This window comes from Trachemys scripta, chromosome 4 (genome assembly GCF_013100865.1).
Source record: "Trachemys scripta elegans isolate TJP31775 chromosome 4, CAS_Tse_1.0, whole genome shotgun sequence".
NCBI classification, from domain to species: Eukaryota; Metazoa; Chordata; order Testudines; family Emydidae; genus Trachemys; species Trachemys scripta.
In genome coordinates this window covers 70,459,624-70,477,727 of record NC_048301.1, presented here as the reverse complement: position 1 = coordinate 70,477,727, position 18,104 = coordinate 70,459,624, and the positions used below count along the sequence as shown (strand labels likewise).

At 38.7% G+C, this 18,104-nt stretch overlaps 1 protein-coding gene across 2 annotated transcripts in view; it reads left to right on the top strand.

Annotated features, from left to right (window-relative positions):
• FUT8 (fucosyltransferase 8) overlaps positions 1–18,104 on the top strand; it is a 243,814-nt gene that overhangs the window by 68,118 nt on the left and 157,592 nt on the right. For both annotated transcript variants that reach the window (XM_034769407.1, XM_034769408.1), the window contains one exon: positions 15,031–15,121. Coding sequence is in view for 1 of the 2 variants with exons in the window: in XM_034769408.1 (XP_034625299.1) it covers positions 15,031–15,121 (91 nt within the window). In the remaining variant the exon portion in view is untranslated. The remainder of the gene's footprint in view (positions 1–15,030; positions 15,122–18,104) is intronic.

Here is an 18,104-nt window from a genome sequence, read left to right as displayed (position 1 = left end):
CTGGAGCAGCAGTGGGGCTGGGTCAGTTCCCTGGGTTGGAGCAGTGGTGGTTAGCCCCTGCTGCAGTAGCAGCAGCAGAGTTTGAGCAGAGGCTGGTGGTCAGCCCCTGGCAGGGCTCAGACTGTCAGTTTTGGGTATTTTTAGTAAAAATCATGGATAGGTTGTGGGCTTCTGTGAATTTTTGTTTCTGTGACCTGTCTGTGACTTTTACTAAAAATACCCTTGACAAAATCTTAACCTTATCCATTGGCTTTAAAAGTATTGACTAAAATTTCCATAGAATATACAGTGAAGAATTTTGTAAGATGTTTGAGGGAGTCCCACACCGTATACTTCAGAAAAAAGAGCCAACTACAACTTTGACTTATGAACCATGGAATAGGGGTAGCTCAGGAGATCAGTAATAGGTAGGTCAATGAATCTGTAACAGAACATTGTGATAAAATCTGTTGAGTTTAAATGTGTAGTTAATCACTTTTTTTTTCACATACTTTCCATAAAAAACTTGCTTATTTTACCTCCTTGGGAAGGTGAAGTATGCAATACTGGGAGGTCAAACTACATATTCACACCCTTTCAGGGGGATCTTTTCACTCAGTTTTCTCCCCTGTCCCATTTTAGAGATGTAGATCATGCCACACGTGGCTCAGAATGTACCATCAGTACCCACCAAGTGCCACCTGGGTCTCAGAAAGAAAGACAATTTGGAATATAACCAAGAGAGACTGCGTGTTCATCTTTCCCTGTACAGATATTGATGTTACTCTGAGGACCTGCCTTCTTTAATCATTTAGTGGCTTAGATACCTTGAAACTTGTCCAGAGGAGAAGAAACATGACTTTTTATCTTCTTCTGGAACAGTTGGACAGTTACTAGTTTTAATTTATGGTTTGGACTTGACTACCAAGAGGACCTGCAGTACTTAAACTTCATGTAACACTTTGATAGCTGAAGGGCTTTTGCTGACATTTGCTAGGCACACAGACTTTAAGGTAGGACATAGTGTTCTTAGGAGGTTCTCCTCCTTATGAAAGAACAAATGAAAGGCACTACTGTAAGCACCAAATCTTTTGGGGATCACAGGCAACTAGATGTACAGGGCCATCAGCAATCTGCAACAGTCCTGCTATAAAAGCAATCTTTGTTCTGGTCAAGAGTTCTCTTGGAGACTAAACAATAATAGTACTTGCCAATTTTATAGCACTATATATGTTCAAAATGCTGTGCAAATATTAACAAATTAATCCTCGCACACTCCAGTGAAATAGGTACAGTATTATCTCCATTATTAAAGATGGGTAAACTGGAGCATTGAGGTGAAATGAGTCGTTTCAACCACTACATACAGCAAGTCAGTGGCAGAGCTAGGATTAGAACCCAGAACTTCTTGATTCCCAATTGTAAGATGAGTCTAACAGACTGCATTGTTTCCCATGAACAGTGAAGTCTGCCTCCAAATGGATCAACTTCTGGCACTCCAGCCTTCTGAACAGTTTCATTTCTCAGAGTATACCAAAGCCAGGTGTGGCAGTGATGAAAAGGGAGTGATACATAGGATCTGTTTTGTCAATGTTAGTAGACAACAAATAATTGTACTGATTCACTAACTAGAAAGAAATCTAAATAAAATTAATAGCAGAGTTGCTCTTGTGTGATAGATACTAGATCTTGCTTAATGATTGTCCTTGTGCATTTTAAGGAGCTATTTCAAATCCCACAAGATGTGTTTGCACACCATTGACCTAGCTAAAAATGTGAATACCTCTGTGGTTGAGAGAGTATATCTATTTAAATTTAACATTTCAGAGTCCTTAGTAAAATATGTAGTTAATCAATCAATACAGTAACATCTTTCACTTGTATTATTGAGTTAAAAACTGGCAGAAAGAGGAAGGTGTTAGAAAAATAACTTACTTAAACTTTATATGATCTGTCCTGTATGGTACAGGGAAAGTTAGTTCCTCTTTTAGTTTCAGAATATTTACCTTATAAAATATTCTTTGTTTAAAGGGAATACTTTTGCCTAATTGTCCCCAATGACAAATATATGCCAAGAAAATTTGCTTCTATGATAAAGAACTTCATTCTAATCAACTTTTTTTTTTAAAGAGCTCATTATATTAAAAGCCAGATAGTCAGTTATCATAATTCAAATCTGTGCTATAATAGGAAGTTTGAGCTAATGGTAATTACATTGTAATTTCAAGAGAAATTTTGATTAATGTACTGATCTTAGCACTTGACATTTGTGATTCAGTTATAAGTAGAATTAAAAAAAAAAACAAAACTAAAATACCATTAAAGCCATGACAGAAGATATCAAAACTCATGAAATTCAGACATAAGGTTAACATGACATTCTTACAGTATCTCATACCATTGTTTAGAGGAGGAGGCAGAAGTGGGGAGAAGACACTAGCTTGTTAATTCAGAACAGCTTCAGCTTTAATTTTGAGCTTCCTGTGTTTTCAGGTTTGGTTCATTTCAATATTGTTTAGATATTTTGTGTATTTAATTTCCTTGCTTTTCTAAATTAAAAGTAAAAACTCTTTTTTCTTTTGAAGATATAACATATATTGTATGGAAATTGAATAGCTGAAGGGATTTTTATAGGCTTAGGCAAGTGTATGTTGTGGCACAATGAGCCCAAATATCACAGCAGGCACCCCTACATTTTATGGTACTATTCATTTTTTCTATTGTTTGTGAAATACTCTTCAATCTCATCCTTCAGGCTCCACAAACACACACAACTGTGGTTTAAACTTAATATAGTAATTGATGTAAAAAAAAAAAGTCAATAGGGAATACTTTCAGTGTTCTCCGTATCCCATTCCTTCCCTCCATCTTTTCCCTGTCCCTGGACCTTGGCAATCATGACATTGTCCCTTCCTCTCACCTCACTCGCACCAATTTTCTCAATTCTGTGCATGTCCCTGGACTCTGGACACCATGACATTGTCCAGGCAGCTCAGCTCAGAACCTCCTTCCTTCCACATGCACTAAGGAAGGTGGGGAGATTGTAGGCAGCCTCACTGGTTCATTTCCAATGGTCTTGGTCCTGTGTGATTCTGCCTACGCATCTGGCTTCTCTTAACTACCTAGGTGTAAGTGTGACTCAAATTTCCTCAAGGCTACCAAGTGTTGCATATCTTGTATAGCAGTTACACATTTGGCACCCTGAATCCTAATACATCCAACCGAGCTTTGGCCAGGCTGAAGTTGCACCTCCATCAGCTGATCTGGCTGCAGCTAAAAAGGCAGCCAGTGTCTTCTTTCTCACTGCTTCCCATGCTGGATCCCAGCCATTAAGGAGCAATGAAAGGCAAGAGTTGGTAGAAGTCACAGAGGGAAGTGTCAGCTACAGCATAAGGGGCCCAATATTGGCCCAGGCTCCCTCATCTTTTCCCTTGCAGCCAGCTGCAACAGCCTCTTCCCACCTCCCTAGCATCCAGCCAGTTACTGCTAACACCTAGCTATTCTAGCCACCATCAACAACCACTGGCCACATGAGACACCCATTTCTAACAGCTATGCTCTTGAGTACTCTCTGCCCTGCTCAAGCAGCCCCAGGCAACCTACAAACATCCACCCACTGCAACTCCAGACACCTCCTCTACTTCTAGCTGCCCCAGTATTCTCAGACACTTCAGCACACACTCACTCAGCCATCGCCTCAGATTTCCCCTTATATTTTCTAAGTTATTTCTGCAACCATATAAGGGCCAGAAACATCACTTTTTAAAAAAGAGCTTCTGGATTACAGTTCTGTGGTAAGTGTTGAATTCCATGTCTGTTGAACCATGGGTAACATGGAGTCCTGGCTGTGGGATACAAAGACTTTTACATTGTCAGTTTACTAATTAAAATTTATCCCAGTCCAGTACTCACTAAGTTATTACAGTATCAGAGGGGTAGCCGTGTTAGTCTGGATCTGTAAAAAGCGACAGAGTCCTGTGGCACCTTACAGACTAACAGATGTATTGGAGCATAAGCTTTCGTGGGTGAATACCCACTTCATCGGATGCATGTCATGAAAGCTTGTGCTCCAATACGTCTGTTAGTCTATAAGGTGCCACAGGACTCTTTGTCACTTAAGTTATTACACTTAGGTGTCAGCGCGCTATATGAAATCAATTGTTTTAAATCTAGTTATAAGTGGATAAGAGTAGACATAAAAAAATCCATATTCACAACTAGTTGGTGTCTGGCCTTGGTCTGGCAGTGATAGTTAAAGATTAAACAGGTACTGTGACAGTCTGCATACTTATGTTCACCCTTTTTACAAGGCTATGATAAATTTTGTACAAAATATGCGTTGTGAAGTATCATTTGAAAACTCATAATTTGCTTATTATTGTACTGGGAAAATGTTTGGCTACGTTGTATGTAAAGTTATAAGATTCTATTGTGTATAACATGACTTAGATATGTTCCAAGTTTAGTAAAGCAGGCACAAACCAGTTCCTCAGAGACAAAAGGCAAACTGACATCTCAGCCAGGTGTCAACAAAATCAAATGGATGCGGTTAAGCAGCTATTCTTTGGCAGGAAAAAGGGTGTGAATGAGAAATCTCCATTTTGGCAAAGAAACAGCTGGAAGTTCCTGTCCCCACAGACTTGCTGTCTCCTGAACCTCAGCTGGAGATAATTTTCAAAGAAAAGTATACAGAGTGGGGAAATCATCTCTCCCTTCATCTCTACTCATGGCATTGACTACACTCGAAGGACAAAGGAAGCATCATTAGACTGGGGAGAGATCCTGTCTGAAAGAGATCAGTAAGATTGCTGCAGCAGGTGGTGAGAGATTTTTTGCTTTGAATTCTCTTAGCTTGTTAAGTTAGGTGTTGCGATTTACTTAGGAGAGATCCCAGAAGACTGGAGAAGGGCTAACATAGTGCCCATCTTTAAAAAGGGGGGAAAGGAAGAGCTGGGAAACTTATAGTCCACTCAGCCTGACTTTGATACCTGGGAAGCTACTAGAGCAATATATAAAACAGGGGTCGGCAATGTTCGGCACGCGTCTCGCCAGGGTAAGCACCCTACTGGGTCGGGCCAGTTTATTTACCTGCTGACGTGGCAGGTTCGGCCGATTGTGGCCCCCACTTGCAGCGGTTCACTGTCCCAGTCCAATGGGGGCGGCGGGAAGCGGTGCGGGCCGAGGGATGTGCTGGCCGCGGCTTCCCACTGTTCCCCGTTGGCCCGGGACGGCGAACCGGGGCCAGTGGGGGCCGTGATTGGCCGAACCCGGGGCATCAGCAGGTAAATAAACTGGCCCGGCCCGCTGGGGTGCTTACCCGGGCGAGCCGTGTGCCGAACGTTGCCGACCCTTGATATAAAACGTTCAGTTTGTGAATACCTGGAAGATTAAGGGGTAATCACTAGCGGCCAGCCTGGATTTACCATGAACAAATTATGCCAAACTAGCTTGATTTCTTTCTTTGACAGGGTAACTGATTTGATGGGTATGGGGAATGCGGTGGACATAAAAAACTGGACTTCAGCAAGGCTTTTGACATAGTCCCACATGACATTCTGATAAATAAGCTGGAGAAATGCAGGCTCAACAGAACTATCATTAAGTGGATACATAATTGGTTAAACAACTGCGAACAAAGATTAACTGTTAATGAAATGATATTGGATAGGACGGAGGTCTCAAGTGATGTTCCACAGGGTTCTGTTCTGGATCTGGTGGTGGTAATGACCTAGATATAGGTTTAGAGAGCATACTGATCAAGTCTGCAGATGAGACAAAGCTGAGAGGGGGAAGATAGAGCTAAAATTCAGAGGGATCTTGAAAAATTGGAGAACTGGGGTATAGACAACAAAATGAAATTCAACAAATAAATGCAAGGAACTACACTTAGGAAAGAAAAATCAAGTGGACAAATAGAAAATGGGGGGAAACTGGCTTGGCAGCAGCACTGCTAAGAAGGATCTGGGAGTTGTGGTGGATCACAGCCTCAATATGAACCAGCAATGCGATGCTGTTGAAATAAAAGCAAATGCAATTTTAGGTTGCATTAACAGAGGCATAGCATGCAAGTCATGGGACGTGATATCACTCTACTCAGTGCTGGTTAGGCCTCAGCTAGAGTACTGTGTACAATTTTGGTCACCAATGTATAGAAAGGATGTAGAGAAACTTGAAAGGATCTAGAGGCAAGCAACAAAGATTATCAAAGGGATGGAATGCAAGCCATATGAGCAAAGGGTGAAAGGAACTGGGTATGTTTAGTTTGGAAAAGAGATTAAGAGGATATGATAGCAGTCTTCAGATACTTGAAAGGTTGCCATAAAAAAGATGGAAAAAAAGTTGTTCTCTTTTGCCCCAGAGGGTAGGACACGAGGCAATGGAATCCCACTCCAGCATAGCAAATTTAGATTAAATCTCAGAAAAAACTTCCTAACTGTAAGAACAGTAGGACAATGGAACAGACTGCCTCTGGAGGTTGTAAAAACTTCTTCACTGCAGGTTTTCAAAAGGAGGCTGTATAGCCACCTATTTTGGATGGTTTAGACCCAACAAATCCTACATCTTGACAGGGGGTTAGACTAGATAACTGGTGCAGTCTTCTAACCCTAGGATTTCGTTGTACCCAATTCTGACTTTTATGCCTCATTACTTGTAATGATTTAAAATCTATCTTTCTGTAGTTAATAAATTTGTTTTATTGTTTTAACTAAACCAATGTGCTTGGATTGAAGTGTTTGAAAAACGTCATTTGAGATAACAGGATTTGTCCATATCATTTTCTGTTAATAAAATGATGGACTTTAACGTGTGATGTCCAGGAGAGGGTTGGACACTACAAGATGCACATTTCTTGGGGAAAGTCTGGGACTGGGAATTTGCTGGTCTTGCTCTGCGGTGCGATTCAAGGGTGGTTGGCTGTAACACTATTGCAGTATAACTGGGAGTAATTTGCATGCCAGAGGCTGCATGTGAGCAGGGCAGAAGTGGTTGCTCTCACAATGAAGCAATGTAAAAGGCATCCCAGGTTGGAGAACTGAGGGGACACAGCTGTTCAACCATCCAGATTGTGCCCTGGGTTATATCTAGGTACCAGTTCTCAAGTTCTCTCTACTGTCTAGAATTAGTCCTTCCAGATTAGGATTGAGGCATGTTGGAGAGGCAGTGTATTACTACTACCACTTGTATATTTTTTTATGTGTATTCTTCATTTTTAAGGTTAAAAAATGTTTCTAGGTTCAGTTCAGTCTTTAATGCTCTTTGTGGCTTGGGTCCTCTCTTGAGCTAAGCTTTTAAGGCCCCTTTACATAGCCAGAGTGGTATAAGTGTGCCTTATTGCCAGTGAGAAATCTACATCTGCTTATAAAGATATGGCTCACATAGTTGGAAAATGTGTCCATGCCTGACATGCATTTTATTGATTTCAGATATTGTAAAACCTGGGAAAATTGCGGACATAGTAGGAGCCTTATCTTTGCATTTTCTTGGTTACTGTGTTTGCTAGACCCTAATGTTAGTTAAACATGTTTTTGCTGGTGCAGTTATGATACCCTGTACTCAGCTCTGGAAGACTAGTGTTGATCTTGGTACTGGATCATATGCCTCTGCCTTGCTGCCAGGCTTGTTGCTGAAGAATTTTGGGTCAGTGCCATAGGGGTTTACCCCCTGGGGAATTTGGTACTAGAACAAAAGGGCATTGGATTGGCTCTCAAGGCCTTTCCAAACTCAAATCAGAGGGAATCTGTTTAGATTCTCATGAGTAATGTGGTTATGTACTACCTCAACAGAGAGTAGCTCAGTCTATCATCTTGTGTATCCATCTGTGGGAATGGCACATTTGGAATCAGGTGACCCATTGTTTGTTCACTTGGGAAGGGTGAAGAGATTGTAATCAACAACCTCAGTTGCATAAGTGTTGCAACAGTGAAAGTAATTAACTATTGAAACAGCTTACTAAAGGTTGTGGTAGATTCTCCACCACTGACTGACAATTTTTAAAGCAAGAATGGATGTTTTTCTAAAGTTATGGTCTAGGAATCATTTTGGGGAAGTTTTATGGCCTGTGTTATACAGGGGGTCAGACTAGATGATCACAATGGTCCCTTCTGGCCTTGTAATTTATGGATCTGTGAATCATGGCTGCCACTCCTACCATCTCCTGGGATCTCGGGTCTTCGTCATCCTGATCCTTAGAGATGTCCTGACCAGACTGGGCTAGAGAGAGAGAGACATGACATGGCATCTTCACCAGTTCCATCTGAATCCCAAACATCACCTGGGTTGTGAGACTTTGTCTGTTTTCCTCCCACACCCTACATTTCATTTTCCTTCTTCACTTTATATCTTCTGCTTCCTCTCTCTCCTTTTTCCTTCTGTCTAATAAGTGTCTGGCTTAGCCAGCCAAGATTGTACATTTTGCAACACCACTCTAAGCCTGTGACCATAACAGCAACTAAAAGCATCTAAGCTTCCTGAAGCTGGTGCAAATTAGGCCTTGGCTACACTTGGGGATTCACAGCGCTGCCGTGGCAGCACTGTGAAGCGCAAGTGTAGTCGCGCCACCAGCGCTGCGAGAGCTCTCTCGCAGCACTGCAAGTACTCCACCTCTCCGAGGGGAATAGCTTGCAGCGCTGCGAGATGTTTTCACACCCCTGAGCGCAGCAAGTTGCAGCGCTGTACAGCGCCAGTGTAGCCAAGGCCAGAGTCAGGTCTCCGAGTGGCTATTAAGACCGTGTATTGGGCCTGTGTTTTTCCACCAGTGAGGTTGCAAGTGACATTCAGCACCACAGACAGAAGCTGCATTTTTTATCTTTGCTGTTTGTTTTCTTTCCTCTTTTGTATGTGTTTATCTTGTTTTGTGTTCTTAGGAAATGGGATCGGACTTTAACAGCAACAATAACAGCTCCAGCCCATCTCTACTAATTTCTTCTGTTTTCTCCAAAAGGACAGTTTTTGCCATCTTTTATACAATCTAAGAGATTGTCAAACAAGGGATTTTTCCTTCTGAAACATCTCTCCAACTAAAGGGAGCAAGGGGATGTTGTTAAAATGAAAACCTTATTTAATATTTACATTTCAAATGCTTTAACTATTTTTCCTTCTTTTTCTGTATCCTTTAATAAAATGTTAAGAGGATTTTGATAATATGTTTCCCATGGTACTAAGCAGGCTAAGGTTTCTGTATACCAAACCCCAAACATTGTTTGAGTGTTTAATGTTCTTTGGTGATTGGGTTATGTTAACACCTTTGACTATTGGGGCCCATATGTTCCATGCAAATAAATACATCTAACCAAAGACATTAGAATAGCTCAGAGTAGATATTGGTAGTTTTCACCCAGGTGTGTTTCTGACTGATACCGGTCTCATTTTTAATAGCTAAAAGTAGGGCTGTCAATTAATCACAGTTAACTCATGCAATTAATTAAAAAAATTAATCACAATAAAAAAAATTAATCACGATCACGGTTTTAATTGCATTGTTAATAGTAGAACATCAATTAAAATGTATTAAATATTTTTGGATGTTTATCTACTTTTTCAAATATATTGATTTCAATTACAACACAGAATACAAAGTGTACAGTACTCACTTTATATTATTTTTTATTAAAAATATTTGCACTGTAAAAATGACAAAAGAAATAGTTTTCAGTTCATCTTATACAAATATTGTAGTGCAATCTTTTTATTGTGAAAGTGTGACTTACAAATGTAGATTTTTTTTTCTTGTTACATAACTGCAATCAAAAACAAAATAATGTAAAACTTTAGAGCCTAGGAGTCCACTCAGTCCTATTTCTCTGTTCAGCCAATCGCAAGGAAAAACAAGTTTGTTTACATTTATGGGAGATAATGCTGCCCACTTCTTATTCACAATGTCACCTGAAAGTGAGAACAGGCGTTTGCATGGCACTTTTGTAGATGGCATTGCAAGGTATTTACGTGCCAGGTATGCTAAACATTCGTATGCCCCTTCATGCTTTGGACACCATTCCAGGGGATGTGCTTGCAAATGTAAACAGACTTGTTTGTCTGAGTCACTGGCTGACTAAGAAATAGGACTGAGTGGCCTCATAGGCTCTAAAGTTTTACATCTTTTTATTTTTGAATGCAATTATTTTTTTGTCCATAATTCTACATTTGCAAGTTCAACTTTCATGATGGCGATTGCATTACAGTACTTGTAATGGAGGAATTGAAAAATACTATTTCTTTTGTTTTTTACAGTGCAAATATGTGTAATAAAAATAAACATAAAGTGAGCACTGTACACTTTGAATTCTATGTTGTAATTGAAATCAATATATTTGAAAATGTAGAAAACATCCCAAAATATTTAAATAAATGCTATTCTATTATTGTTTAACAGTGCTATTAATTGAGATTAATTTTTTTAATTGCTTGACAGCCCTAGTTAAAAGGTGTTACTGAGACATTGAAAACGTAAGTGCAGACTTCTGTATCTGCTTTCTCCACTGCTTCATAAAATGACTCTTCTGTGATCCTCCCTCATGAGACAGTGTGTTCCCTCTGTAACACTGATCAGTATTTACATGGTTGAAAAGAAAAACTAAATTTATTTCTAGTCTAGGGTTTCTGGCAGGGGTTCTCAAACTTGTTTATAAGGTGGATCACATATTTAATAACTGTTCTCTGTGGACCATCTTCTTTCCTTTTCATTCCGGTGGAATCACCTTCCATTTCATTCACAATTGCATGACATCCCTGTTGCAACTATAGCAGTTGTTTAATGTAAAAATAATGTTCATTTTCCACCTCTTTTATTGAATGTATTCTAGAAATTCTGTACATCTTTTCTTTTTCTTTTTTTAATAGCACATTTAAAATATAAACAAGGCTGGCATTATTCTCATCACAATATCAAAATATATAAAGACATATGATAGGTGTGAGTCTTATTTATTTTTAAATACTTGTTTTCCATTCTTTCTGAACTAGTCCAGGTTCAGTGTTGTTTATCTGTCCTTTAATTCAATTTAGTAGTTGTAAATAAGGAGAAACCAAAATCATGTAACTGGCGATCTCTCTGTGAATTACCAGCATGTGGTTGGTGAACCACTAATTGTCTAAGGATCACAGTTTGGGAGTCTTTGGCCTATGGTATTAAAGCACAGTCTTTTCTGTATCTTTGTCACAAATTATTTAGTAATAATATTAGTGTTTACACAACCAGGTTGGGATTGATTTAAATCAAAGTGATTTAAATAATCTATATTAATGATTTAAATCAGCAAGCAGGAAACCTTGATTTAAATAATTGATTTTAGTCTTATTTGTATTTGTACATTTTTAGTGATCTTTTCTAAAGAAAGATTGATTCTCATTGGTTAGTAATGATTAAAACATTTTGATTTGCAACTAAATCTAGCCTTTACACTAAATTTGGTACTTCTTTTTACTGTCCAGGAAGATACTGTGTTCATACATATTTATTTAAGCAATCATATAGCTTAGTATACCTTTATTCAGATTCTTAATTTTACAATTTTTTTGTGTTAGAAAATAGTAAATGATGGTTTTCTTATTTACTAGATGATTGTTTTTACTTGCGATTTGTGTAAGGCTGCATTTGGTTGAAAATTGGAATTCAATCAAAAATGTTCAAACACAGCATTTGAAAATTATATATTAGTTGAATAAAACTACCTTAAATGTGTTGAATACATAAGAAAAAATTAACTATCAAACAATGTTTTGCAATTTAAAACTAAACCATTTATTAGACAAAGGAAATATTAATTGTGGTTAATGAATTTAACTGATTGTCCCAATGTCATTCAAATTTTTAGAAGTAGTGGATCTCACCTTCTCACACCTAGTTATTAGGTGTGCCAGGTTGGAAGAGGAAAACAAGCTTTTTCTGCTCCCAATCAATTGCTCAGCTTTGAATGAGAGCCAGTCATTGAATTGAACTGATTGAATAAACTGAAATGAAGAAACTATTCTCTCTGCACCTACAGAAGAGATTACTGCTGTCAAAAGCTGGTTTAGCACTTCAGCATACTCTGGTTCCAGGTTCTTAGTTAATGACTTCCACCAGTTCAGTGGTGTGACTTTCTGTAAAACTTTGTACTGCTTGAATACTATCTTTTTTAATTTTAATTTAAATAGTTCAAATAGATTACAGTAAGCTTTGGCTTTCACATGATTTGAAATTCACTTTTAAGTAGATTTATTTTAGAAAAGAAAAATCCAATTTAAATAAACATTTTTATAAATATTGATTGTTATCCACCCTGTACACAACTTACTTAGATCCATGGCTATGTGACTGACTACTTATTCTTTTTGCAAGTAAACTTGAATATTGTGAGGACAGTAAGGATGACATTTCAGTTTTATACTTTTAAGATGGATAAACAAGCATGTAAATCTTTTGTAGAGCCAGGAGAAATACAGTAAAAGAGAGGGCTTGGAGCAACACGTGCTATTTCTCAAAAGAGAACTAGAATTAACAAAATTCAGTTCTCTGATTGTCTGAATTATGTTTTTTTGGTCTAGTAGGTCTTGAAGGAGGCTGTTGATGTTTGCTTTGGCATTGACGAGGAATTTATTGAAATTTTGAGTGTTTCAGTACATTACCTCACCACCTTGAAATTTATTCAGTTTTCTTGCATTTTGTTTTTTCCCTGATCTTTATATTCCTTTAATCTTGTATATTCAAGGGTGTGTGTCTGTGTAATTGGATAAAAATATTTAAAGGAAGTAATGTTTTTATAAGTAAGCCTTATGTTTATTCATAAATTGAGTACTCTGGTACTTATTTTATCAGAGATATGATTAAAAATCACTATTCCATAATGTCTTTTCCATTCATTCTCACTAAAAGTTATGATTTTTTTTAACATTAATTGTAAGGTTTAAATATCAAAATAATAGTTTGGTAAAAAGACTTTAATTTACTTTGGATTTGGTGTAAAATATTAATATTTTATACTCGTTCATAACATCTTTCATCTAAGGATTTGAAAGTGCATAGTAAAGATTAATTAATTAAGCATCAGACATCACAATGAAGTAGGCAAGTATTAAATTCTTTGCTGGTGGAAAACTGAGGCATAGTGACATTATGACTTGCCCAAGTTACTCAGTGAGTCAGTGCAGAGTATGAACTACTTTTGACATTGAGCCATTCTATGACCACTAGACCATGTTGTCCCTGTTGTAGATATGATGATAGTAAATGAAATGTGGTGATTTCTAATTATGATTTAAAGAAGTGTGTCTTTTAAAATCGTTGTCTGAGGTAAGCTACTTTTTAAGATGGCAAATCAGTCTCAAAAATCCTTCAGTAGTTGAATGAAAAGCAGAATTTAAGGCATCTTAAGGACAGAAATCAGATACTCTTTCGGTTGTATTGCATAACAGAAAATTTACAGGAAAATGTGTTTATAGAAAGTTCAGGGACTATGGCCCCAATTCAGGATAATTCATAATCATGTCCTTATGTCCCATTGGAGTTTATTGGGACATAAGCACATGCTTAATGTTAAATGCATGCTTAAGTATTTTCTTCTAATAGAGCCTAAGAACTGGGGGGATTCAGAACATTTAGGATTACAAACAGAATAGATAACCTACAGTACTATTGCAGCCTCTTCTTTAACTGACCTGCAAATGATTGCTGCCTACTGTTAAAAATGGGCAACTTTTATAGGAACAATCCATCACATCTTCAAGCAGTTTTGATCTATGAGCAGAAAGTAGACCAAACTTGGGAAAACAGTGGATTCAGAACATTCAAGATTATATTTTAAAAGAGAATTGTATATAGTCTCAAGTAATTATCAGCTATATATTATATCTCCTGTAGACCTCCTTCAAAAACGTTCTTATTTCTATAGCTATGACTTGCACTGGCTACTGGAAATCCCATTCATTACAATAGCTAGAGTTGAGCTAGCCAAAAGTTATGGTGGTTATTCATTGTACTATTGTATGTAGGAGACATTAGTATCTCAATATTTGGGTTTTGGAGCACCCTGGAGGCTTTGTCCTAATTTTTAAAGTGAGGTGGAGGAGTGCCTCAGTGTGTTCCAATGGTTCGGCCAACGCACATCTGGCTGATTGGTGAATCATTCTGTTTAGAACCTCTTATCTGGAAGGATAGAAGCTTTGCTATAGGGATTTGAGAATGGTGGGATTAAAATGGAGACACGAATGAGGGATGGATAAGGGGGATAATGCAGAGTTTTGTGATCCAAAACAGTAGTGTTATAGGCATTACAAGCCCTCGTGTGGATGCACCCACTAGATCAGGGGTCGGCAATCTTTCAGAAGTGTTGTGCCGAGTCTTCATTTATTCACTCTAATTTAAGGTTTCGCGTGCCAGTAATACATTTTAATGTTTTTAGAAGGTATCTTTCTATAAGTCTATAATATATAACTAAACTATTGTTGTATATAAAGTAAACAAGGTTTTTAAAATATTTAAGAAGCCTCATTTAAAATTAAATTAATATGCAGAGCCCCCCGAACCAGTGGCCAGGACCCCGGCAGTGTGAGTGCCACTGAAAATCAGCTCGCGTGCCGCCTTTGGCACGCATGCCATAGGTTGTCTACCCCTGCACTAGACGTATACATCAAAAATTAGATATTTAAATTTACTAAACTTGATTGATTTTTGGTAGATTAATGTTGACAGAATTTTATCTAGGAAATATATAAATATGTGTTTCCAGTCAAGAGCATCTTATATTTTTTTGGGATCACCTTAGAGTGGTTTCTGAGATGTTAAAATTTATTAATGAACCTATTCTCAGATATCATCTTTCTAGTATATTTGTAACATGTATTGTCAGAATAATCTTTTTGACATATTAGCTCTTCAATATTTAAGTGCTTTCTGTTATTTGATGCCATTTTGACAATATACATGTTGAACAAAAACTAGTAGTTGAAGACAGTGAATATATCATTTTGTATTTTTACAGTTGCACTTTGGGCAGTGGCAGGTGCTTGCTGTACTACAGAATAAAATGCTGTCATTGAAATTATGACTAATTTGTTTGTTTGGGTTTTTTTGAGCAGTTAATTTCACCGACTGCTGGATCAGAGGAAACAGTTATTTCCCTGGAAGCCCATCATACAACTGTTTCTATTTCCTACTGTCATGGAGAAGGTAAGTTGTTTTTCAGATTTATTGATTAGTGTTCATATCTGACACTTGGAAATTGAAACTGAATGAATTGTGATTCTTCTTCAAGTGATTGTTCATATATAGATAGATGGATCTAGATATTCCATAGTTGATAAGTGCATGCCTAGTGCACTCAGGATAGAGATTTTAATCAGCAATACTGGTTGGGGAAGCACTTACACACTGCATGTCATTGTGCTTCCAGCTGAGGGCCAAAAGGATCAGGCCATCACAACTACCCTCAGTTCCTTCTCACTGCCCATGGCTATGAGTCTGAGCTCTCCTCTTTTATCATGCATACCTTCTATAGTCCTAGTAACTACATTTTAAATAGTCAGTTATTTAGTTAGCAGTAGTTTAGTATTTCTTGTGTAGTTTCTATTTTTCCCTGTTGGGAACAGTATTTTGTTCTCCCCGGGAAGTACTCGGTATCAGTTTGCTCACCATGATAAACCATAAGTCCTTGGGATTCAAAAATTGTCCATCTTGGGAAGCTGTCATGCTGCTGATTGATAGTCATTTAAGATATTTGATCTGTGTCAAGGAAGCACACATCCCTGACAGGTCTGACACTTGCAGACCATTTTAGATCTGCAAGATAAATTCACATGTTTCAAGAGAACTTATCAAGAAAGAAAGTCTTGCCTCGGGATGCTTCTCCTTGAACAATCAGTGCACCCAGCCTCTGATCCAGGCTTCCCAGCCATATAAGAACATAACATAAAAACAACCATACTAGGTGAGACCAATGATACAACTAGTTCAGTAGCCTGTCTTCTGACAGTGGCCTATGCTAGGTGCTTCAGAGGGAATGAACATAACAGGCAATCATTGAATGATCAGAGACTAAAAAGGATGAGGAGTACTTGTGGCACCATAAAGATTAACAAATTTATTTGGGCGTAAGCTTTCATGGGCTAAAACCCACTTCATTGAATGCATGCAGTGGAAAATACAGTAGGAAGATATATACATACACACACACACACACACACAGAGAACATGAAAAAATAGGTGTTGCCATACCAACTCTAACGAGACTAATCAATTAAGGTGGGCTATTATCAGCAGGAGAAAAAAAACTTTTGTAGTGATAATCAGTATGGCCCATTTCAAACAGTTGACAAGAAGGTGTGAGTAGGATGAGAGATCCTCTGAGTGCTTCTGCGGCTTCATCTTCCTGGATGGTTGAAGCAGCCACCAAATCTTCTGTCTGTACAAAACCCTTTGGAGTCAAAAGTAAGAAGGAATGTAATTTCCACAAGGAGTAAATATGCAGCTCGCCTTCTCCAAGTTTGGCATCCAAACCTTATAAATCCGCCAGACTTTCAGACATAAGGGTAGCTCAAGACTTAAAGAGAGTTCTCTGAACACCCTTTCTGATAGTGAAGTTACTGAACACAATGTGGCCATGGACTTACCTCCGATCTCTTCTGGTACCATATTGGCAAACGTAAGGTCATCTGTACTGAGATTGCATGATTAACTCTCCACAGCACTGGCTACTCTCATACTGATACAATCGGTACTTATCACACTAGTATTGTTAGTGAAGCACCAATGTCTGGTTTTGTATCTGTGGTTCTGGTACAGACCCTATCTAGATTACATGTAGTTATACTCTCATGCCTGTATCCTTGATACTGACATTGTCCGCTTTTTTTGGCATCAAAGCTATATGTTGTTACAAAGGCCTTACCATTTTGTTGGGAATCATGCTCTCCACTTTTTGCTTCTGTGAAGTGCCTTCCTTTATCATTGACCTGGACTCTGACCACAGTACCGATGACCATATTGGTACCAGGTAGAGCATGTCCAATTTATATTTGCATTACTTCAGTGGCCTCCCTTTCATGAGGACTATTTTTACCACAGCTCCTTCAGAAGAAAATGGAGAGTCTTCCTTTGCAAGATTTGCTTTATCTGGACTTTCTGGATCTTATACCCCTGGCAAACCTCTGAATCAGATTCACGTTATTATAGAAGGTGCTGACTTAGGAAGCCACACCCATGGTACCCATTGGTTTGATCTCCTGTGCCTTATACCTACAACCATACTTGGAATTTCTGTGCACTTTGGGAATAGTGGCACCAATTTGGGGAGGATTAGGAGAGGGCAAATGCCCCCACCCTCTGAGGTTTTTGCTCTTGCTCAAAGTTTCATAGGCTGTGGAGCTGGGGGAACCATGGCCTGACCACTTTTTAAGTAGTGTTCCTGTACTAAATCAGTATGGCTGCTGTGGATTTGTCCAGGGCACCACTGAAGCTGTGTACTTGCAATGCCATTCAAATTTTGTTTGGCTGTCTCTCCGTCTGGATGGAGGGGCAGCTAGGCCAAGTGTTGTTGCACGGAGTCTATTCTTGTACAGCGGAGCTCAGACGGTCCACTGAGAACTCGATTCCTGGTAGCACTGGTTAATGCACTGTGTGGATAAGGGGGAGACTTTCCAGACCAGGGTCCCTACAGGGGGAGAGGAATGAGTGGGAACCAGAATTGGGTCCCTGCTGGGGGAATGGCGAGGACTGGAGTTTGCCCCCCCCCCACACTCCCGCAAGGAAATATCTGCATTAGCGCCACTGCTTGAGGACCTCCTTTCCATAGGGGACCTATTTCAGCTACCTATCCTAGACCCAGAACCCCATCCTCTGAACCGTCCAGAAGAGAACCAGTACAAGAGGTTTCTCCACCTGATTAGGACTTGCAGGAGACAGATCAGTCCATACCTGTACACATCTTGTCATCCCCAGATGAAGCAGTGGCCCCAGAACTGTTGTCGACCACTTATGATGACTACAGGGTTTTTCAGGAGCAAGGCCCTTTATTTTTGATTTATATAAAAATAGAGTAATTCATAATTAATTTAAGTATCAGAGGGGTAGCCGTGTTAGTCTGAATCTGTAAAAAGCAACAGAGGGTCCTGTGGCACCTTTAAGACTAACAGAAGTATTGGGAGCATAAGCTTTC